This window comes from Pongo pygmaeus, chromosome 1 (assembly GCF_028885625.2).
Source record: "Pongo pygmaeus isolate AG05252 chromosome 1, NHGRI_mPonPyg2-v2.0_pri, whole genome shotgun sequence".
In the NCBI taxonomy this organism is placed as follows: Eukaryota; Metazoa; Chordata; class Mammalia; order Primates; family Hominidae; genus Pongo; species Pongo pygmaeus.
Genome location: NC_072373.2, coordinates 49,288,858 through 49,313,227, shown reverse-complemented (window position 1 = coordinate 49,313,227; position 24,370 = coordinate 49,288,858). Strand labels below are relative to the sequence as shown.

The window sequence follows — 24,370 nt, the reverse complement described above, 5'->3', positions numbered from 1 at the left end:
GGTAATGCCTAGGTTTTCTTCTAGGGTTTTTATGGTTTTAGGTCTAACATTTAAGTCTTTAATCCATCTTGAATTGATCTTTGTATAAGGTGTAAGGAAGGGATCCAGTTTCAGCTTTCTACATATGGCTAGCCAGTTTTCCCAGCACCATTTATTAAATAGGGAATCCTTTCCCCATTTCTTGTTTTTGTCAGGTTTGTCAAAGATCAGATACTTGTAGATATGTGGCATTATTTCTGACGGCTCTGTTCTGTTCCATTGATCTATATCTCTGTTTTGGTACCAGTACCATGCTGTTTTGGTTACTGTAGCCTTGTAGTATAGTTTGAAGTCAGGTAGTGTGATGCCTCCAGTTTTGTTCTTTTGGCTTAGGATTGACTTGGCGATGCGGGCTCTTTTTTGGTTCCATATGAACTTTAAAGTAGTTTTTTCCAATTCTGTGAAGAAAGTCATTGGTAGCTTGATGGGGATGGCATTGAATCTGTAAATTACCTTGGGAAGGATGGCCATTTTCATGATATTGATTCTTCCTACCCATGAGCATGGAATGTTCTTCCATTTGTTTGTATCCTCTTTTATTTCCTTGAGCAGTGGTTTGTAGTTCTCCTTGAAGAGGTCTTTCACATCCCTTGTAAGTTGGATTCCTAGGTATTTTATTCTCTTTGAAGCAATTGTGAATGGGAGTTCACTCATGATTTGGCTCTCTGTTTGTCTGTTATTGATGTATAAGAATGCTTGTGATTTTTGCACATTGATTTTGTATCCTGAGACTTTGCTGAAGTTGCTTATCAGCTTAAGGAGATTTTGGGCTGAGACAATGGGGTTTTCTAGATATACTATCATGTCATCTGCAAACAGGGACAATTTGACTTCCTCTTTTCCTAATTGAATACCCTTGATTTCCTTCTCCTGCCTAATTGCCCTGGCCAGAACTTCCAACACTATGTTGAATAGAAGTGGTGAGAGAGGGCATCCCTGTCTTGTGCCAGTTTTCAAAGGGAATGCTTCCAGTTTTTGCCCATTCAGTATGATATTGGCTGTGGGTTTGTCATAAATAGCTCTTATTATTTTGAGATACGTCCCATCAATTCCTAATTTATTGAGAGTTTTTAGCATGAAGGGTTGTTGAATTTTGTCAAAGGCCTTTTCTGCATCTATTGAGATAATCATGTGGTTTTTGTCTTTCGTTCTGTTTATATGCTGGATTACATTTATTGATTTGCGTATATTGAACCAGCCTTGCATCCCAGGGATGAAGCCCACTTGATCATGGTGGATAAGCTTTTTGATGTGCTGCTGGATTCTGTTTGCCAGTATTTTATTGAGGATTTTTGCATCAATGTTCATCAAGGATATTGGTCCACATTTACTTTTATAGTAAGAAAAATTCTTCCTTGTTTTGGACAAAGTGTGATAAAAAGAAAAAATTGTTAAAAAGTAAAAAAAAAGAAAAATGTGTATTAAGTTTTTAAACAATTACAATTTAAATTGAAAAAAAAGCGTGTCCATCCTTCAAAGCTCTACTCACATGGAGAGCTGCTTTGCTAAACCTTTCTGTTTTTTTGAGATGGAGTTTCACTCTTGTTGCCCAGGCTGTGGTACAATGGCATGGTCTTGGCTCACTGCAACCTCCACCTCCCAGGTTCAAGCGATTCTCCTGCCTCAGCCTCCCAAGTAGCTGGGATTACAAGCATGCGCCACCACACCCGGCTAATTTTTGCATTTTTAGTAGAGACAGGGTTTTGCCATGTTGGCCAGGCTGGTCTCAAACTCCCGACCTCAGGTGATCTGTCCGCCTCAGCCTCTCAAAGTGCTGGGATTACAGGCATGAGTCATGATGCCCGGCCTAAACCTTTCTTGATGATTAAAGATGTGCTTAAATTCCCTTTCCTTCAACCTCCTTAGTAGCTTTACACATGCACAAGTAGTAACTGTAATGTTGTTAAGACTACAGGCTTTGAAATCAGACACACACCATGTAAAATCACTTTTACTGTTGTTATGGACTGAATTATATTGCCCCAAAACTCATATGTTGAAACCCTAACCTCCAAAACCTCAGAATATGACTATATTTGGAGCTAGGGGCTTTACAGAGGTAGTCAAGGTTAAATAAGTTCATTTGGCAGGCCCTAGTTCACTCTGACTGGTGTTCTTATAAGAAGAAATTTGAACACACGAGAGACATGAGGGACGTGCACACACAGAGGGATGACCATGTGAAGAAGCAGCAAGAAGGCGGCCATCTCCAATCCAAAGAGAGAGGCCTCAGAAGGAAACCAACCCTGTCAGCACCTTGACTGAGCATTCTCTTAGGCCAAAACATTCTGCATTCCCACAACTCCCAGGTCGGCTCTTTGCTGCTCTACCCCAGTCAAAAGCAGCACCCTAGGACAGTGGTGTGTACCCCCTTGCTCCATCCTCCCTGAGCCTCTGTGTTAGAAATCAGTTCTCCCCAAATACATAGTTAACATAACCCATTTTTTGCTAGTATTTTCACAGAAAGTTAACTTCCGAAAGCCGGAACATTTTTATGAGTATCTAATAAGCCAGTTCCAAACTGCATTTAGCTGAAATTGAAAGTACAATCCAATTTATTTAAACACAATTTCTTATGAATGTACTTGAAGAGAAGGCCAGTAAAATAGGGCTGGAAGAATTTCCCTTGGATCCATTATGCTTCCCTTTGCCTACCCAGAAGTCAGGAACTTTTGAGTATTAAGGACAGAATGTTCAGCATTCTAATAATTAACTGAACATAACCTGGAAATGAAAAAGCGGGGGAAATTTTTTTTAAACTCTATCGGAAAACAGAAATAGTGCACTTAGGTCCTTCAGCACAGATTCACAGCTGAACTGCAGTTAGCTGCATATACTCAGCTGAAAAAGAAAAAAATTAAAGACCATGTACTAAAGCATTTTCTATTAATTACAGCATTTAGAATATACATATCTCCTATTTTAAAATTTAAACCTATTTTTCATTTTTATTAATCTATTTGGGGTTTTTTGGTTTCCTAACATGGATGATGTGGCAACATGTAGTTTAACTCTTAAATTGCCAGTTATTTTTGTTTCTCTCGATTCTTTTCTTCAAAATCTTATGTCTTTTCCATCAGTTGGGAAGTTCTATCAATAACTATAGTTGAGCCTGGTGCGGTGGCTTACACCTATAATCCCAACACATTGGGAGGCCAAGGTGGGAGGATTGCTTTGAGCCCTGGAGTTTGAGACCAGTCTGAGTAACACAGTGAGACCCTGTCTCTAAAAAATATACAAAAATTAGCCAGGCATGGTGGCACATGCCTGTAGTCTCAGCTATTCAGGGGGCTGAGGTGGGAGGATCACTTGAGCCCAAGAAGGTCGAGGTTGCAGTGAGCTGTGATGACACCACTGCACTCCACCCTGGGAGAGAAAGACCCTGTCTCAAAACAACAACAACAATAACAACAAACAAACAACAGCAAGAAAAAACAGTTAGATATTCTTTAAATATTTTCTTAAAAACTAAATTTTGAGAAGACATAGATGTACCTAAATTATAAGCATAATAAAGAGTCTTAGTGTTTTCATAGGGAAGAAAAGCCAACGTGATAGTGTAGAGACAGTGAAGGCTGGGACCCCTGCACTTAGGGCTACCTGGATTAAAGCCTGTGACAGAGCAATTCTCATCTTTAAAGTTCCCTAATGACTAATGTGGATTTTAGTAACTATTTAAGGGCCCCGTAAGGAGTGGAAGAAAGATAAAACCCTAATTCCAAGACTGAAATTAAATGGGTATAATTTCATGAGGAATTTGAAAAAGCTCTTTGAAAGTATGAGAATGTAATATGGAGGTATTGAATTTCTTCCCTGTGACTATTTCATATTAAACAATCCATAAAAACTGTAAGTAATGGCAGAGATGACACTACTGATTTTTCTCGCTTGATTTGTCCTGAGTTCGCGTTGACTGAGCATAAGAAACTCCCGTTCCCTGAATTGGGCACTGTCGTGCAGAAAGTTTTACTGCAGCAGTTGAAGAGGAGTTTAACACGTTGCACAAACATCCAGTCTCTGGGACTGCTGAACTGTAATAAACTACACCATTAAGTGAAACATTGGATGGAGAAGTTGGCTCATTGGGTCGGCAGTTACAGTTATAAGTAGCTCCTTGGGATGCTAATAGATTAAGACGAGTGGTTTAAACTTCCAAGACAGACCTCTTGCTTTAGTAAACAGCAGAGTAAAAGACTTACATAATACCTCAGGCAGTGTGTGTTCTGGTATTGGCCCAGCCTCTAATTGTGTGACCTTGGACAGCTAATTTTGCTGCCCTAGACACCCCAGTTCCTTCATCTGAAAATGAGAATGTATCATGGGATCATCTCAAGTGTATCTAGAGCTCTACCGTTCTAGGATTCAACCACTGGTAAATCTACAAATATAATATTACATGATCAGGATTAAATGAACTCTAATGGGCAAAATGCATGATGTAGTCATCGAAATGCTAATATTGTAATGTGGATAGAAAGAACAGATTTTAAGTTCACCAAAAATGAAACCAAAATGGACCAGACATATTAAATAGGAGCTCAACTTCATTTGTAATTTTAAAGTGCAAATAAATACAATGAAACACCATTTTCACCTATCAGATTAGCAACAATGTAAAGTTTAAAGATATTCAGTGGTGATTGAGTGTGGGGAAACTGGTACTTTTAATGCTGTTTATATGAATGGAAATTGGTGGTCTTCTCAAAGGTCAACTTGTTAATATGTATCCAAAGTTAAAATACAGTCAGGCTCACATAACAACGAGGATATGTCTGAGAGATACATCCTTGTGCGATTTCATCATTGTATGAACATCATAGTGTACTTACACAAGCCTAAATGATACAGCTTACTATATATTATATACATATAGGCTGTATTGTATAACCTATTCCTCTTAGGCTACAGACCTGTGCAACATTTTACTGTATTAATATTGCAGGCAATTATAAGTATTTGTATATCTAAAAATAGAAAATATACAGTAAAAAATACAGTGTAAAAGATTAAAAATGGAGGCCGGGAGCAGTGGCTCATGCCTGTAATCCCAGCACTTTGGGAGGCCGAGGCAGGTGGATCACCTGAGGTCAGGAGTTCAAGACCAGCCTGGCCAACATGATGAAACCCCATCTCTACTAAAAATACAAAAATTAGCCAGGCATGGTGGCACTTGCCTGTAATCTCAGCCACTCGGAAGGCAGAAGCAGGAGAATCCCTTGAATCCAGGAGGCGGAGGTTACAGTGAGCCAAGATCACACCATTGCACTCCAGCCTGGGTGACACAGTGAGACTCCATCTAAATTAAAAAAAAAAAAAATTAAAAATGGTACGTCTGTATAGCATAGGGCACTTATCAGGAGTGGAGCTTGCAGGACTGGAAGTTACTCTGGCTGAGTTAACGAGTGAGTGGTGAGTGAATATGAAGGCCTAGGACATTACTGTACATTGCTGTACGTTTTATAAACACTGTATACTTAGGTTATACTAAATTGATTTTTTAAATGTTCTTTCTTCAATAATAAATTAACCTTAGCTTACTATCACTTTTTTACTTTATAAATTTTACTTTTCCCAAACATTTGACTCTTTGTAATAACACCTAGCTTAAAACACAAACAAATTATACAGCTATACAAAAATATTTTCTCTGTATCTTTATTCTATATACTTTTTTCTGTTTCTAGAAATTTTAATTATTTTTTACTTTTTAAACTTTTTGTTGTTTTGTTTTGTTTTAGCTACAGGGTCTGCTCTGTCATCCAGGCTGGAATGCAAGTGGCACAATCAGGGCTCACCTCAAACTCCAAGGCTCAAGCAATCCTCTCACCTCAGCCTCCCAAGTAGCTAGGACCACAGTCATGAGCCACCATGCCTGCTTGATTTTTTAAAAAAAATTTTGTAAAGACAGAGTCTCACTTTGTTGCCCAGGCTGGTTTGAGCTGCTGTCCTCAAGCGATCCTCCTGCCTCGGCCTCCAAAAGTGCTGGGATTACAGGCGTGAGCCACCATGCCTGGCCAAATTTTTTGTTTAAAAATGAATACACCAACACACACATTAGCCTATGCCGACACAGGGTGAGGATCATCAATATCACCGTCTTCCACCTTTATATCTTATCCTACCAGATGAATTTCAGCGGGCAGTAACACACACGGAGCTGTTGTCTCCTACAATAACAATGTCTTCTTCTGGATGCCTCCTGAAGGACCGATCTGAGGCTGTTCTTAAGGAGGTATCACTCTTTTCAGAAAGATGCTCATGGTGGTTTGTTTCTTTTTTCATGTTAGATTTGTGTGAGTCTGTCATGGGCTACGGCATTATGAAGGCTGTGACTTCACCCAGCAATAGGAATATTTTTAGCTCCATTACAGTCTTGTGGGATCACCACTGTATATGAGGATTTTCATTGACCAAAACATTGTTATGCAGCACATGACGGCGACATATCCTTGAACACACAATTTCACTTCTGGGAATTTAGCTTATGGATATACTTGCAAAAGCACACTAAGCTATGTGTACATTCCTGTACATTTTCAAAGAGAAACTTTATATCATTTTGGTCATGTTAAAGACTTGGGACTGGTGGTTATATTCCTGTATACATAGCTTAGTGTGCTTTTGCAAGTATATCCATAAACTAAATTGACAGAATTGTTTGAAAAACAACCATGAATATAACATAAATGCTCATTAACAGAAAAATGGTTAAATATATCATTTTATGAATTTTTTTTTTTTTTTTTTGAGACTGTCTTGCTCTGTCACCCAGGCTGGAGTGCAGTGGCGCGATCTCGGCTCATTGCAACCTCTGCCTCCCAAATTCAAGGGATTTTTGTGTCTCAGCCCCCTGAGTAGCTGGGATTACAGGCATGCACCACCATGTCTGGCTAATTTTTCTTTTTTTTTTTTTGACGGAGTCTCGCTCTGTCGCCCAGGCTGGAGTGCAGTGGCGCAATCGCAGCTCACTGCAAGCTCCGCCTCCCGGGTTCACGCCATTCTCCTGCCTCAGCAACCCGACTAGCTGGGACTACAGGCGCCCGCCACCACCCCCGGCTAATTTTTCGTATTTTTAGTAGAGACGGGTTTTCACCGTGTTAGCCAGGATGGTCTAGATCTTCTGACCTCGTGATCTGCCCGCCTCGGCCTCCCAAAGTGCTGGGATTACAGGCGTCAGCCACCGCAACCGGCCTAATTTTTGTATTTTTAATAGAGACAGGGTTTCACCATGTTGGCCAGGCTGGTCTCAAATTCCTGGCCTCAAGTGATCCACCCGCCTTGGCCTCCCAGAGTGCTGGGATTACAGGTGTGAGCCACCGTGCCTGGCCCATTTTATGGGATATTATGCAGCTGTGTGTTGTTTTTTTTTTTAACTTTGTGTGCTGATAGGGAAAGATGCCAAGAATATTAAGTGAAAAAACTCATGTTGGAGAGCAATATGTGTAATATGATACAACTTGTTAAAAAAAAAAAAAAAAGAAAAGAAAAGAAACAAAGGAAGAAAAAGGCCACTCTGCGCGCCGGGCCGACTCTCCTTGCGTCGGGCCGACTCTCCTTGCGTCGGGCCGACTCTCCTTGCGTCGGGCCGACTCTCCTTGCGTCGGGCCGACTCTCCTTGCGTCGGGCCGACTCTCCTTCCGCCGGGCCGACTCTCCTTCCGCTGGAGCCGCGGGGCCTCATGAAAGTTCCGAAGGACGCCGGAGAGGTCCCCGCAGCGCGGGGCGCCGAGGAGCGGCCGGCGCCGGAAGCCAGGGTGCACTTCCGCGTGGTGAGGTTCATCATGGAGGCAGGTGTGAAGCTAGGGATGCGGTCTATTCCCATTGCCACTGCTTGCACCATTTACCATAAGTTCTTCTGCGAGACCATCCTGGACGCCTATGACCCTTACCTGATTGCCATGTCTTCCATTTACTTGGCTGGCAAAGTGGAAGAGCAGCACCTGCCGGCTCGTGACATCATCAATGTGTCCAACAGGTACTTCAACCCAAGCGGTGAGCCCCTGGAATTGGATTCCCGCTTCTGGGAGCTCTGGGACAGCATTGTGCAGTGTGAGCTTCTCATGCTGAGAGTTCTGCGCTTCCAGGTCTCCTTCCAGCATCCACACAAGTACCTGCTCCACTACCTGGTTTCCCTCAAGAACTGGCTGAACCGCCACAGCTGGCAGCGGACCCCCGTTGCCGTCACTGCCTGGGCCCTGCTGCAGGACAGCTACCACGGGGGGCTGTGCCTCCGCTTCCGGGCCCAGCACATGGCTGTGGTGGTGCTCTACCTGGCCCTGCAGGTCTACGGAGTCGAGGTGCCCTCCGAGGTCGAGGCTGAGAAGCCGTGGTGACAGGTGTTTAGTGACGACCTTACCAAGCCAATCATTGGTGTCTGATCTCATTCAGATTTATACCATAGACACATAGACCCCTAAGGCCCTGGCTCAGGCCTGCCCAAAGAGAAGCCCAGGATGGTCAGCTGCCTGGGGACATTGCCACCACGTCGCTATGATGGCTGGTCCCCAGAGGACCAGCTGGGAGGACTGGTTGTGCTGCTGGAGAAGGGCTGGTGAAGGCAATGACATGCTGCCGCTTTGACAGTCCCTAGCAGTCGCGCTCCAGATGATGATGGGAGCTGCGCCTCCAGCGGGCAGGCCGGGAGCACACTGGGTGCAGCTGACCCAAAGGAGCCACATCTGCTTTTGTCCTTTGAGAGGACTCTGACTACAATAGAGGCATGATGCCAATAAAAGGCAAATCATGACATCAATGACACTGAATCCCTAGGGATTTTTTTTAAAGCCAGATTTATAGCGAGAATGAATGTGCAATGTGGCTGAAATCTATTTTTTGTAATAAAAGGTGATGCAAGTCAAAAAAAAGAAAAAAAGAAAAAGGCCAGGCACGGTGGCTCTTGCCTGTAATTCCAGCACTTTGGGAGCCGGAGGCGGGTGGATTACCTGAGGTCAGGAGTTCGAGACCAGCCTAGCCAACATGGTGAAATCCTGTCTCTACTAAAAATACAAAAATTAGCAGGGAATGGTGGTGCGTGTCTGTAATCCCAGCTACTAAGGGGGCTGAGGATGGATGGATGGAGGGATGGAGGGATGGAGGGATGGAGGGATGGATGGATGGATGGATGATTGTTTTCAAAGAGAAATTTTCTAGAACTTTTTACCATTTTGGTCATGTTAAAGACTTGGGACTGGTGGTTAGAGGATGGGGGAGACATCTTTTCTTTCTCATTTTATTATACTTTCTATTTGAATTTTTTTACCATGATCATTTACATTTATAATTTTTTAAAAGACCTACTGAAAACATGAAACAGCCTTGAGAAATGGTAGCAGGGAAATGTTGCAGAATGACCACATGCACTCTGATGCCTTGGGGCAGGGGATGTTGGCCCTGAGGCCAGTCTGGACCCTGGCTGCCTGTGTGGCATACAGGAGATGATGGGACTCTGTGAACACAAGCACTGCTGTGGTTTGAGTATGTCCCTCAGAGTGCATGTGCTGGAAATGTGGTCCCCAGTGTGGCAGTTGGAAAGGTAGGGACTTTAAGAGGTGATTCGGTCATTAAGAGGAATTAATGCTACTCTCCAGGGAATGTGTTATTTCTCATGAGAGTAAGCTCTCACTCTCTTTCAGGACTGGATTAGTTATCTCAAGAGCACGTTATAAAGTGAGATAGTCCCTATGTTCTGCCTCTGACTTCTTCCTTTCTGCCATGTGGTATGCTAATGCTGTGCTCTTGGACTTTACAGCCTCCAGAACTAGGAGCCCAGTAAACTCTCCTTTATAAACTACCTAGTCTCAGGCATTCTCTTATAGCAACAGAAAACACACTAAGACCTCCCTTCTGGTGCACACCTTTTATTTTTTCCCTTCCCAGTATTCCTTTCCCCATCTTTTAGTAACAGGACCCATTTTCCTTTCTGCAACTGCTTTTCTTCCACCCCTCAGTCCATGTTTCAGGTTGGGAATTGGACCTTGACCCCCAGTTCCAAAAGTGGGCCTTGACCTTGGGCTGGCCAGGGCACCACAGAACTATCACAATGGCTTCAAGGAGGGGCATTGGCTCAAGCATGACCAATAAGAACATCCTCCAGTACTTCAGCTAGTGCTCTTGGACCAAGGCTCTCCCCTACCCTCTAAGTGCAGGAGTACTAGAACAAATGTCTGGAACTGCTTTGACCATTGTTGCCACCACTGGGTGGAGATTTTCCTGAAAATAAAGCAAAGCAGAGGAAAGCAGAGCTTATGTGATGAGAGACAGATTCCTGTGGACACAGAGCACCTGGATCCAGCCATGCAGAAGCCTTCTTAATTGCTTTTCTGTTATCTTAAACTTTATATGAGCTAATAAATTCTCATTTTTCCTTGAGCTGGTTTGAATTATTCTATTAATTTCATCCAAGAGTCTCTATAAATGTAAGCACCTTAGTAATTTCTTCAACAGCCAGCAGAGCCTATAGTGCCTTTTTAAGCCTTTGCCCAACAGTGTGGACTCCCAAGCAGCAGCACTTACCATAAATATTTTTCATCATTTTGCTTGTGGTTTCCTTATGCTCCCACCCAGTCCTAGTACAGGGTCGAGCAGAGAGCAGAAACTCCTTGAAATGTTTGCTGCATGGGGCAATCATTCTAATTTTCAATATCCTAACATTGCCTCTGTGTAAGACACAAATATGTCTTAAATATATGTAAGACATGAATACTTTTTGTGCCTATTTTTTTTTCTTACATTTTGGGTCTTTGCAGATATTAAAACTTTGGAGTAGATGATGCAGAGCATAGATTCCTAAGCCTCAACTCTTCTTGCAAAACTTGAAGGACCAAGCTCAGCCCTCTGCAGCAGACCACACAAAGCCTTACTCAAACCTGCTACTCTAATGCTTGATGTCTGTATATTTATAAATTACTATAATAAGGCGAGAATTATAAGGACAGAAAAAACCTTTAAGTCAGCAGCCCCATTTATTTTTTCTTTTATTTCTCTCATTCTTGATTTCTTTCTAGTTTGTTACCAAATTCTTAAACATTAGCAATTTAAAATATGTTAGAAATGGAAAAAATTGAAAGTGGCCTGTTCTCTGAAAGTTCCTAGTTTGTAGTTGTAATAGCTGTTCAACATCTTCTTGTAGCCATAAGACAACTGCAGTGCCAGGCGTACAAATCCTGATCCTGTTTCAGTGGTTAACACTCACTAAATAGTCTCTTACTACCCAAGAAACTGCTGTATGTCACAGGGAAATTCAATAAACAAGGTACACATCAGTCCATTGCATCTGAAACAGCATATTCACTACTTATCACTCAAATGTGAATATTTTTTTCTTTTTTGGAGATGGAGTCTCACTCTGTCACTCAGGTTGGAGTGCAGTGGTGCAATCTCAGCTCACTGCAGCCTCCTCCTCCCGGGTTTAAGTGATCCTCCCACCTCACCGTCTCGAATAGCTAGGATTACAGGCAGCCACCACCACACCTGGCTAATTTTTGTATTTTTAGTAGAGATAGGGTTTCACCATATTGGCCAGACTAGTCTTGAACTCCTGGCCTCAAGTGATCCACCCACCTTGGCCTCCCAGAGTGCTGGAATTACAGGCATGAGCCACTACACCCAGCCTCAAATGTGAATTTCTAACCCATATGCAAACACAACCATCCCAGAAACTTGACTGGCAGGAGGAACCCTCATCCCTCATTGGAAGATGTTCCCATTTATCTCCTCACAGATGTCACCACCATATGCCCTACTTAGTGGCCAGGAGCTCAGTGAGACACTGCTCACCACATTAATTCATCAAGCCCAGGGTCAGCGCTGGCTCTGGGCACCCTGCACCCACTCACTCTCTCACTGTGAAAGTTCACTGCCAGCCGCCTCCTCGAACCGTCCATAAATCTTGGGAGATTTGGGGGTTCTGCCTGGGGCCCACCCTAAGGAGACACCACACTTCCTTGCCACACCTACCACAGACTCAGAGTCATCCAACAAGACCTGAAACAGAAAGTGACAGTTACAACGAGACACCTTATGAGCAGGTGTGGTGTGCGCAGTGCACGGTGAAGAGGCATCTGTTAGTTCTGGACACACCTCTCATCCCTTTGCTGCAGGACAGGTTGGCTGTGACCCACAGCAAATATAGTATGTAACAGCAGCCCTGACTGTGTCTGGCTGTCAAGACTTGCAGGAGTCCTGGGGACCAAAAAGGCTGTAGGCTTCACGTTTCAGTGTTCGATCTTTTAGTATCAATAAAATCAAAGGCAGACACAAAAGGGAATCGGAAAACCTAAGAGGAAAATACCACTGATATATTTCACTCAGCTGTTCCTACGGCTCCATGCCTTGGTCCATTCAGGCTGCTGTAACAAGGTACCACAGACTGAGTGGCTTACAAATAACAACAATTTATTTCTCACAGTTCTAGAGGCTCAAAATCTGAGATCAGGGTGCCCTCATGGTAGGGTTCTGGGAGGGGCATCTTCCAGGTTGCAGAAAGCCGTCTTCTCATTGTATCCTCATATGGTAGTAAGAGGCTAGAGAGCTCTCTGGGATTTCTTTTATAAGGGCACTAATCCCATTCATGAAAGCTGCACCCTCATGACTTAAACTACCTCCCAAAGGCCCCACATCCTAATACTATCACTTTAGGGGTAATATTTCAAAAAAGAAATGGGAGTGGGGGACACAAACATTCAGTCCATAACACTCCATGATACTTATACAAGGCTAAGCCTGGCCTTGGTGGCAGCCCAGTGGATTCCAGTTGTGTGTTCCCAGTGATGGCTGGAGAAGACACTGAACCCAAGAATAATGATGAAATGTTGGCCATGGTGGCCTACAAGGAAAAGCCACTGGCAATTGAGCCTTGATGCTGTTTTCAGGATCAAGATTTGAGAATTTTTTGTTAATGCTATTTAGCTCAAAGGTATGCTTTTCTCAGTTCTGCTCTGCATATAGTTTCTTGAATCCATTCCTCTTTCCCTCACTTGTGTTGTTGCACCTGCCCTCTGTGCTGTCAGTTCTTCCTTACTTAGGTCCACCCTGCACACCACCACCTCTACCTGAACAGCTCCTCATCTGAATACATGGAATCAGGCAGACCTGTATTTATTCATGTTACTCTCCTCAACACATAATATATGTTAGCATCATGGTCAGCAGGTCACCACCTGGTGAGATCACTTAAAAGAGTGTGTGTGTGTGCATCTGTGTGTGTGTGTATGCATATATATATAAAGAGTCTGTGTATATATATATTATAAAAACAGTACAGTATATATTGATCATATTATGTAACTGATTCTTCAGCATCTGCAGAAAAAAATCTCGAAGTCCCTTGTCAATTCACCACCTGATTCTCCCTCATCACTCATGAAACCCCCATTCCACTGTACTGCAGCTCATACTACTCCATTTGCCCAGAAAGCCTCCTCTTTTTTATTTACCTCAGTACTGAACTGAAAGCACCTTGAAGGGAGGAATCATTCTATACCCATCTAACTTGATGTTTGAGAATAATATGTGATTAATTAAATTCTTGGATTGACTGATTGATGACGTCTCTTCAGCCTTGTGATGCACAGCTCAGAGTCTATTGCTTCCATAGGAGCTCATCGCCCACCTGCCTGCAGGGATCCCTTCCTCTTTTGAACTGGCACCTATTGGCTGTGCAATCCATTCAGCAACACACCATGAGATATCATTCTTTTGCTATTGTATTGTGCCTTTTAAATTTAAAAAAAAAATTGGAAAATTTTGGTGGGTATGTTATTTCTATTTTTTATGAGTTTATGCTTAATCTCTTCAGGGACCATACAACTTTTTTTCCTACCACAATCTCTAAAGTCTTAAATAGGTCTCACAAAAAGTACAAACAATATTCATCCATTATAATTTGCCAGAATTAATTCTAATTATGTATATTGTTTAATTATAGGTAATTGATATTCATTATTAATTAAAGCCAAATAGGTTTATTTTTGCACGCTAGAATTTTGTAATTTCACATTGTTTTACACGGAAAGTCAACCTTTCTCTTTACATCTTTTAGCAATTGTGAATGACACATGAAACATGACCTTTTGGTACTGAACTTAGTACTTTATAGTACTAAATTTATAATACTAATTATAGTACTATAAATAGTGCTAATTATAGTACTAATTTATTTCTAAATTGAGTACTTTATACACAATTTAGAAATTGAAGTGTAATTCCTAAGATTAGGAAAGATACGTGGTCTAATTGGTCTCTGATATCTGTCCATGTGCATATGAGGATATATTATTTTGTGTCTCCCCTTTTATGGTGGCCGGCCTTCAAGATGGCCCCCAGGGATTCTTGCCTCCTGGTACTCATGCTCCAAGTAGTCCATAGTCTCTTCCCACATTGAGTAGGGCTGGCCTGCATCATCAAAAAGGTATCATACAAATGATGGAGTGTGACTTCCAAGGCCAGATCATAAAAGAAAAGACATTGCAGCTTCTCCCTTGCTCTCTCTTGGGCCACTCACTCTGGGGAGCTAGGTGCCATGTCATGAGGACACGCAAATAGAGGGGTCCACAGGACAGGAAGCTGAGGCCTCTTGCCAACAGCCAGCACTGAATTGCCAACCATGTGAGCAAGCTACTTGGAAGCAGACCCTCCACATCTATGGATGTCAGCGGCCTCAACTGTACTTGACATCACTTTTTTTTTTTTTTTGAGATGGAGTCTCACTCTGTCACCCAGGCTGGAATGCAGTGGCATGATCTCAGCTCACTATAACCTCCGCCTCCAGGGTTCAAATGATTCTCCTGCCTCAGCCTCCCAAGTGGCTGGGATTACAGGCGTCTGCCACCACGCCCAGCTCATTTTTGTATTTTTAGTAGAGACGGGGTTTTGCCATGTTGGCCAGGCTGGTCTCAAACTCTTAACCTCAGGTGATCTGCCCACCTCAGCCTCCCAAAGTGCTGGGATTACAGGTATGAGCCACCACGCCTGGTCAATATCACTTTGAAAGAACTGGAGCCAGAACCATTTGTGTTCCTAACCCACAGAACTGTATATTATGCATGTTCACTGTTATTTTAAACTACTAAGTTTTGGAGTAATTCGCTATATTTTACTATATGACTAATACATCTGAAGATAGAAATTTTTACTTAATGTAAATAATAAAAAGAGAGTTTCTATGACAAACTAGAATGCTGTAAGTACAGATCAAAAGAGTCTTGTGAAAAGACAATCAGGGGAAAACGAGTTTCTTGTAGTGAGATGGATTGAGTGAACTTATATCTGAAATATGAAGAAAATACTTTAAAACTCAAGCAATAAAGAAAATAATATTGAAGACTTCATTATTTGAGGTCTTATTGATTTGTTTGGTTTGCAAAAAGAGTCCAGGATACACATAATGGCAGTGACAGGTAACCACAAAAAGCTGAACGGTGGCCTGTGTCACTGCCCTAGTCCAAGCCAGTGTTCTCACACAAACCACGATACAGTAAGAGCCTCCCACTAGTCTCCCCACAACCTCTACCCCCACATGTCCACACTGAAGCCAGAAATGTCTTTTCTAAATTTTTTTTTATTTTTTAGAGATGGGTTCTTGCTACATTAACCAGGCTGGTATCGAACTCCTGGCCTCAAGCAATCCTTCCATCTCGGCCTCCCAAAGTGCTGAGATTACAGACATGAGCCACCGCACCCAGCCCAGATATATCTTTTCGATGTCTGCTGAATGTCACCATTCCTTCAAAAAATATTCCCTTGCCCCTCAGATGAAGCCCTTGAGTAGGGCCTCAGGACTGCACGCTGTGGCCCTGCCTTCTCCCCCAGCTGCTGTGATCTCTCTGTACCCTCTAGCTCTACAGGCTTTCTGGAAGTCCTCCAAGTTTGTCATGCTCCCTCCTACCTCTGGGCCTTTGCACATGCTATTCCCTCTGTCTGGTACACCCCCCAGGTCTCACCTCCAAACCACATCCTCCCCTTGAACTCTCCTCAGACTCTCATCTTTATCTCTCAAATCTCTGTGCCATGGGTAGCCTCTCAGGGAGCCCTTTGCTGATGCCCTTGTCCAGGCAAGGATCTCAGTCATAAGCTAGTAGGGACCCTATCTATACCTTTCCCTCCAAGCTTTGGCTGAGTGAGCAATTATTTGATTTTTGCGTCTCCCACAGCTGACTGTGGGCAGAGCCAACCCTACTGGGTTTGTGCCCTGCACAAAGGTGCCCAACCCAGGTCACTGTCCAGTAAAGTCCTACCTGGGTTCTGCCTGCCAAGCTCTGCCTAGGTCTGTGTCACACAGTTTTTGGTTTTTCTCTTGGGGAGATGAGGGGTGGGGATGATAGTTTATACTGGATACTCCATGAGAACAGGGGCGGCTTGTGATTTAGGTCACCATTGAATCCCCAACAGTTAGCATAGGGAAGACACTCAGCAAATATTGCCTTCATTAGTTCATTTAGTAATTAAGGGCCAGTTCAGTCAGGACGTATCTTAATTTGAGGACTGTCTAAATGTTTCTTGCCTCTAAGTACCATCCATGTTGCCCTAAATTACTCGTACTCCATTGTCATCCCTCGAGTATTCCCTAACCACAAATTCCTCTGGGAAGGGAAACACTAAATCAATAACATCTTAATGTGAGTTAATTTATCCAAGATTAAAAAGTCAATTGCTTTACAAGACCCCCAGAAAAGGTAAAGAACATGTAAGTTGTAAAGGGGAAGAAAGTTCTAGAAACCTCCCAATATTTTCCAGGCTTTGAACTTTTTCTCTGACAAGAAATAGTTATAATAAGTCATAAGCTATAATTCCTTTTCACTGTAAAGTGAAACGGTTACTTAAAATTAATTAAGTTTCTACCATATATCTTGATCAAGATGTTAGCAACCATATTCCTTTTTCCCATTCTAACCTTTCCATAACGTACTTTCAACCAGGAATGGATCTAAATTGGGGGGGTGCCTGAAACTAGTATAATTCAGGGATCTTGTTTAAGAAAAATGTATAAAAGTACAAATACAAAATGCCCGTGATGGTTGTGGGTACAAAATACCCACAGCTATCCCAAATCACCCAACATGAGAAGAAGTATGAGAGTGGAGTGGTATGGTTAAAATTTCTCACCAAATGTCACACAAATATATGACCATGTGAACATAAATGTAATCACATACAACCATGTGACACACACACACCCTTCCCCCGGAGGCTCAGAATGGGCCATGCATGGAAGGAGCCCTGCAAAGTCTGCCTCGGCATTCACTAAATCCTAATTCAGCTCTCAGTCTCTTCTAATTCCTGTGGAGAGGGCCCATTTCTTATTTTATACACGTGTCAAATGTCTTTTTCAGACTCCTCTTGTATTATTTTCGATCTCATTTTTGTTTAGCTCTGTAACACCTCATGTTTGAATCTTCACTATGGTCAATCGCACAATAAACGTAGAGTCTTTGGTTTTAGTCATCTTCGTTGAGCCCCTCCTATGTACCAGGCTGTGGTAGGCCCTGGGGATACAGCCAGGAACATGAGGGGCAGGGTCCAAGCTTTCCACTGGTAGTTGCAGGAGAAAGACAATAAACAGATAGATAAACTATCAAATATTAGGGAGTGAGAAGATGAGAACAGCAGGGAATGTGGTCAAGAGTGAACAGGTGATCTGGGACAGCCTCTCTGAAAAAGTGGCATTTCAGTGGCACCTGAGTGACAAGAAAGAAACAAACACACAAAGCTGGTCGATTTCATAGATTAGTGCAAAAGTCCGTTGATTTGTGCAAAAGCAACGAGCCTGTTCAAGGAGCAGAAAGAAGACCAGTGAAGCCCCACAAGAAAGTCCAGGCTTCGGAGGCCAGGGTAATGAGTTTGGATTTTATTCTAAGTGCAGTGGGAAGTTTCTGAAAAGAACTAGGGAAGAATGATGACATGACATTTTACATTTTTAAGTAATCACTCTGGCTACTGTGTAGAGGATGGATTTGTAGTGGGAGCACGAGTGGAAGCAAGGAAGCTGGGGAGGAGGCCTTTCCATTGAACAATAGGGGAGTCTGGGGCAAAGGTATGCTTTTGGTCACCAGCAGAGTCCCCCCTACCAGGGGCCACTCCTCCCTCAACCACAGTTCAGGCATTTGGTAGGACCCTGAGAAAAAACAAAAAACAACTGCCAAATACCTGTCTAGCATTGCCTATGTTTTTCCAGATCTACTTTTCCAAGTACCTTCTCTGCGTATTGTATACCTAAAAGGATGGAGGATGAGGGAGGGTATGGGAGAAGACAGGAAGCCAGCTCACTCCCAAGTTTTTCTTTAAAGATAGAAAAAATAATTTCCTAAATTGGGGGCACAAAATTAGAATGACCCCACCCAACCCAGCTCTAGAGTTAGGCAGACATAGACTCAAGTCCTGGCTCCACCAGTTATCAGCTATGAGACCTCACTTTACTTCTCTGCACCTCAGCTTCCTGATCTCTAAAATTGAGTTTGTTTATAGTATTTCAGTGGGGATTTAATGAAATCATGCAAGTAAACCACATTGTTTGTTGCTAGGTAAAACATAGGCACGTTCTTCCTCCCCTGTGTGAAAACTTGGCCCCAGGCACAGGTTTCTAATATAGTCAGAGCAGACGTCTTTGTTGCCCTTCACTGTGATTCAACCCCACCATTCTTGAGCAAGACTTTGAAGCCCATCCAATCTTAACAGAACTGCTTTTGTGGGTGAGACATCTCTAAGAAGTTCAATTGTGTTTTGGACCAAAATCATTTGCCATTCTTCTGTTCCTAACACACGGGTCTCTGTGTGTTGATCTAACCAATTGGTAGTGTTTTGAGTAATACATCATGAGGCCAATGGCGCCTTAACGATGTATTACATTAATATATCATCAAAGCCATGGCATTGTTATGATATATTACTTTAATACATCATTGGAGTGCCACAGCTTTAATGATGTATTACTCAAAACCATAGCAACAGCTAGAAAGATCAAGATAAATTTTGTATTTTTAAAACTTATTCTCAGTAAATATAATTTTTTTTTAAGTTTCCACAATAAAATATGTGTTCAAACAAAATACGAGGATGCAAGGCCTCCCGGTAAGTAAGCATCGAAATGCTTCCTTGGTCATTCTCCTCCCACTGTCTACTACATACCTGGCTCCTAAGTTCATTTTAAACTACTTTATCCAAATCTTCTAAAAGCAATATTGCTACTGAATTTATGATTCTATAAGTGTCCCAGGGATCTCCAATTTAATGTTACAGCTGCACATTTATAGAGCAGTTGTTTTTCCAATGGTAGCTTGAGCATTTTCTACCCATCTTTCCAAAAGATTCTATACTGTCCAGGCCAAAATGTCCTTCAAGAAACTCTTGGGCAAGTTTGATTTTTTGTATAATAAGATGTCTGAATCCCCTGTATCTCTAATTTCTCCTCCTTGATGGCATATCAATGTGTGTGTGTGAGAGACAGAGAGAGAGAGAGTGTGTGTGTGTGTGTGTGTGTGTGTGTTGTATATAACATTGTATGTCCTCTCTGAGAGATTTCCAATATATAAGATGGATTTGCTCTTCCCTCTTTGGGGCTCGACGGAGGGAGGAAGCTCTGCTTGAAGCACATGGGGCTGGCCCACCCTGTAGTCAGAGGTTAACATCCCTAAAACCCGCCAGACTTTCTGTAAGAAGTGTGGCAAGCACCAACCCCATAAAGTGACACAGTACAAGAAGGGCAAGGATTCTCTGTATGCCCAGGGAAAGCGGCGTTATGACAGGAAGCAGAGTGGCTATGGTGGGCAAACTAAGCCGATTTTCCGGAAAAAGGCTAAAACTACAAAGAAGATTGTGCTAAGGCTTGAGTGTGTTGAGCCCAACTGCAGATCTAAGAGAATGCTGGCTATTAAAAGATGCAAGCATTTTGAACTGGGAGGAGATAAGAAGAGAAAGGGCCAAGTGATCCAGTTCTAAGGGTCATCTTTTATTATGACGACAATAAAATCTTGAGTTTATGTTCAAAAAAACAAAAAAACAAAACAAAAAAAAGATGGATTTAAAGATAGACCTAAGTCTCAAATCTTCCATATGACAGCCATGAGCATTCACTATTTTTAGCACAATGAAAGTTGACCAAGAAATTAGATTAGTGGAGTTGCACCAATTGCAACAGTATCAGTATCAATAAAAACAGGAAAATGTTTTAGTCCATAACCTGATGACAAATCTTGACTGTCTAACAAGAGTTCCACTCACTTGAAAATGGTTTCAAGAGCAATCACATGCTTCCTGTGTGCGTGCACATGCACACACACACACACACACACACAAAATGGGAGAACAAGACATTGCGGCCAGAGATCTGACCCCAAAGCAAGCCTTCTTAAGAAGGCCCTAATATTCTAATACTCACACTCCCTTGAATTCAACTTTTAAAATTTAATTCTTCAGCCTGGGCACCATGGCAAAACCTCATCTCTACGAAAAATACAAAAATTAGCCAGGCATGGTGGCGCATGCCTATAGTCCCAGCTACTTGGGAGGCTGAGGCAGGAGGATCACCTGAGCCTGGGGAGGTCAAGGCTGCAGTGAGCCAAGATTGTGCCACTGCACTCCAGCCTGGGTTACAGAGTGAGACCTTGTCTCAAAAAAAAAAAAAAAAAGTTTAATTCTTCAGAAAATTCAGAATTCGTGTTATTTAGGGAGGTAATGCAGTTCTAGGCAGAGGTGACAGCCTGCTTCTGAAATTTCTAAGACATAGCTTTATACTGTCAGTGTTTTCACGTTGTGAAATTTAGAAGCACCCAATCAACCACTCTGCAACACCCCGATTTCTCTATCCTGGTGTCTTTCACTCTTTTCACAGCTTTGGCTCAAATCTGTCATACCAGATTCCTCTGAACACCTCTCAGGCAGGAAAGCCTTGTCTCATTTCGAGTGCCTGACTTGGAAATTGAATTCTCTCACCCTCTTTTCTCTCTTCATCTAGGCTGAAGGACTGCAAGGGAGCCAGCTGCATGAGAATAGATTAGGCGAGAAATGATGATTCAGCACCCATGGCTTCCTGCCATGTGCTAAATGATCAGTTTAGTCTCAATCAGCAGATAAAGAAAAGGCCTGGGGAAGGGACAAGAAGATTCGCCCTGGAAAAGGGAAGAATGACAAAGATCTTCGCATCAGAAATGTGAGGTTTGCAATAAGATGGGACTGAAGAAAAAAATGTGTCAAATGGTTTTTGTTGTTTGTTTTTGAAGGTAACCAGAGGCAGGAAGCCTTCTTGCTTATAAATCACAATTAACCACAGAGCTACAAGGGGCTTCTGAGATTAGACTCAATCCCTGATTTTACAAATGAGGCACAGAAAGTGCTGGGTAGCACCTGCAATTCCTGGAGCACCTTTAGAGAAGTTCACAAATTACATTCAGTGGCGATCAAACAGGAGCATATGTTTTTCTCTGCCCAGAAGGGCCACCCCGTCCTCATCATCTGCACTTGACCCAGAATGCTCAGTCTAAGTCCCACCTTCTCCAGGAAGCCTTCCTGACTCCCCCAAGCCTGTGATAACTTCCCCCTGCCTCTGATCCCCTATAGTTGACTGTCCCTTCATTTTCATTATCTGCTACTTTGTATTATCATTTTCCCTTTCTAAGATGTATTTGCCCAATAATTTCAACTTCAGAAACTTTGGAAAGGGTACATGCACCTGCCCCGGGCAGGGAGAAGAGTGGTGGGAGCAGGTGAAGACACAGCCTTTGGGTTGGAGGAGCAGGCCTGCTGCAACATGCTATGTGCTTCTCTTGCAAAGCACCTTCACAAAGCAGCTGTTTAATACAGGGTGTCCATAAAGGCAGGAAACAAATCATATAATACAATTCTTAGTAAAGATCGAAGATGTTCCTAATGCCATCCTGTATATTTGCCTGGGTCCAGACTTTGTGGACCACCTGACTATGTTGGTTATTTGTACAAATGAAGGAAGTTCTGACATAAGTTCCTGAAATCAGAGTGCAAAAGAAAACGTTTGTGTCCTACAACTTCTGGCTCCTCTTTTCACCATTCTACTATAATCATTTCTTTTTAAAGTTCTAAGTTGAAATGGTACCGTATCACTTTTATGTATAGTCAGGTATATGCAGATATAGTTAGATATATAGAGATATATACAAAACCGCAGTTTTATCTTCCATAAATAATAGTTTAAAATACACACTAAAATAAAGACTACAAAATACTTGGTAATTTTCATCTGGACTCTTCATAGAAAATTAGAAATCAATGGATTTTTCTGGAACTCTTTTTAGGAAACAGATTATTTCTATATGCAGTCTCCTAAGGAGACTTGTCTTTTTGTACACACATAAATGAATAATTACTTCTAGTAAACAAAAGTTCACACTCATCAACAGAAAACTCTGCCTCAATTCCAACTTTTCCTGCAAACCATTCAGATAATCATTCAGAGTCAACAGAATTTTCATGATATAAGAAAAGGCATATTCATTGCAAAGCATTCATCTTTAAATTTGTAAAACATGTCCTTGTGAGACGACATTTTCAAAAAGGATCTGCCAGCTACTCTCTTAATGTATTGCATATATTAACAGAAGACTAAATACCATGGTTTTCCAATCTAGCAAGACTGCACAATGAATCAGTTTCACTAAACCTAATTCCATTCACCACACCGAATGTGTGCCTTCAGCCCTTGGAGTATTCCAACGCACTCAAATGCTTGACAAGAACAACACAAAAATTGAGTTTCCCGTCAGGGTCAGGATGTTGCATTTTTGCTTCACGTACAATGAACAGATTCCTTTCCTTTTTCACTTTCCAATGATTGTGTGTCAGGCCGATACAAACAATAGAACTCTGTACTTCCGAAATCTCAGCATCAGTGCATACATTAAATGGAACAAAGTGATGTCCACGTGACACTTTTCTGAGGCCAAACACTTCTCCCCAGGAAAAAAAAAAAAAAAAACGTGGTCAGGCATTATATGTTTCCCCAGTTACCCTCGTCTCTTCTTGACCTTCCTTCCTGCTGGTGCTATATCCTTTGTTACCAAGATAACTTGTTTATAAAAGTGCTTGTATCAGTTACTGAAAACAAGTGACACATGATTTACCTGCGGTGTATTACAAAAGTAAATGCCAGGATCGAGCAAGAAACTAAAGAAGACTCTCCTTTCTGAACATTGACTTCCATCATGAAGAAAATTGGAGCCTATAAAACTGTCACTAGGATACAAGAATTACCCCAGAGTAAAAGTTTGCTATGAAAACTACGAATATTTTAAATTTCTTTCCTCCTTTTATGCTCTGTAATCTCTCGTGGTGATACATTGTTTCTGGAATTTAAAAATGGATTCATGGGCTGGGCACGGTGGCTCATGCCTATAATCCTGGGACTTTGGGAGGCCAAGATCACTTAAGGTCAGGAGTTCGAGAGCAGCCTGGCCAACATGGTGAAACCTTGTCTCTACTAAAAATACAAAAATTAACAAGGCTTGGTGGCACACACCTGTAGTCCCAGCTACTCAAGACGCTGAGGCACGAGAATCGCTTGAGCCCAGGAGGTGGAGGTTGCAGTGAGCCGAGATGGCACCACTGCACTCCAGCCTGGGTGACTGAGGCTCTCTCTCAAAAACAACAACAAAAAACAAAAACAAAAAAAGGATCCATGTATTACATTATTAAGTGCAATTAACACATCTTGTAAAACCCACCCCCTTTGCTCCATTCACACTGCACTATGCAATCCCCAAAATAAGTTCTGTTCTCATTCAAATCCTGACCCTGGCTTAGGTGATTCCTCACCAAAATGCTCTCTTTCCATCCTTTGCCTGGCCAATTATTACTTGTACCTCAAGTCTCAAATTAGGCTTTGCTTACCCCAGGAAGCCTCTCTCGATAGTCCAGCGCTTGACGAGGGTAGGTGCTTTTCCTACAGCCCACTGCACTTTTCCTTATCATACCATCTATAATCCTTCATTGTAAATGTCTGCTTCCTTCTCAAGCCCGCTCCCCAGGCTGAGGTTTCTTGGGGACAGGGACTCCATCTTTCTTACCGCTATACACTCAGCACTTAACAGTGCTGGGCATATAGCAGACATACTCACTACATTTTTGTGGAATAAGTGAACATGATTTACTCAATTTTTAGTACGTACAATGAGAGGAGTGGGGAATTATTCCTACACAAATAGCTGAACCTCGATTAAATTCTGCTCCCCGTCATCCAGCATGTTCCAGTTCCCTGTCATCTCTCCATTCCTTAAAGAGACATGGCTGGCCTGGCACGGAGGCTCACGCCTGTCATCCCAGCACTCTGGGAGGCTGAGGTGGGTGGATCACCTAAGGTCAGGAGTTCGAGACCA

General features: G+C 42.4%; 2 protein-coding genes across 2 annotated transcripts; both read left to right on the top strand.

Moving 5' to 3' along the window:
• The first annotated feature begins 7,717 nt into the window (after nt 1–7,717).
• Nucleotides 7,718–8,888, top strand: LOC129012270 (cyclin-Q-like). The gene has a single exon (XM_054447863.1). It carries the CDS (start codon nt 7,718–7,720, stop codon nt 8,369–8,371), a length of 654 nt encoding a protein of 217 aa, XP_054303838.1. The 3' UTR covers nt 8,372–8,888.
• An 8,158-nt stretch (nt 8,889–17,046) lies between these two features.
• Nucleotides 17,047–20,021, top strand: LOC129036064 (large ribosomal subunit protein eL42-like). The gene is made up of 2 exons (XM_054486990.2): nt 17,047–17,118; nt 19,644–20,021. Exons 1-2 carry the CDS (start codon nt 17,047–17,049, stop codon nt 19,965–19,967), a joined length of 396 nt encoding a protein of 131 aa, XP_054342965.1. The 3' UTR covers nt 19,968–20,021.
• Nucleotides 20,022–24,370: the final 4,349 nt, after the last annotated feature.

Coding starts and splice junctions, on each gene's coding strand:
- LOC129012270 (XM_054447863.1), top strand. CDS start 7,718: ATGAAAGTTCCGAAGGACGCCGGAGAGGTCCCCGCAGCGCGGGGCGCC.
- LOC129036064 (XM_054486990.2), top strand. CDS start 17,047: ATGGTTGTGGGTACAAAATACCCACAGCTATCCCAAATCACCCAACAT. Junction 17,119..19,643: donor AGAAGTATGAGAGTGGAGTG/GTATGGTTAAAA, acceptor CCCACCCTGTAG/TCAGAGGTTAACATCCCTAA.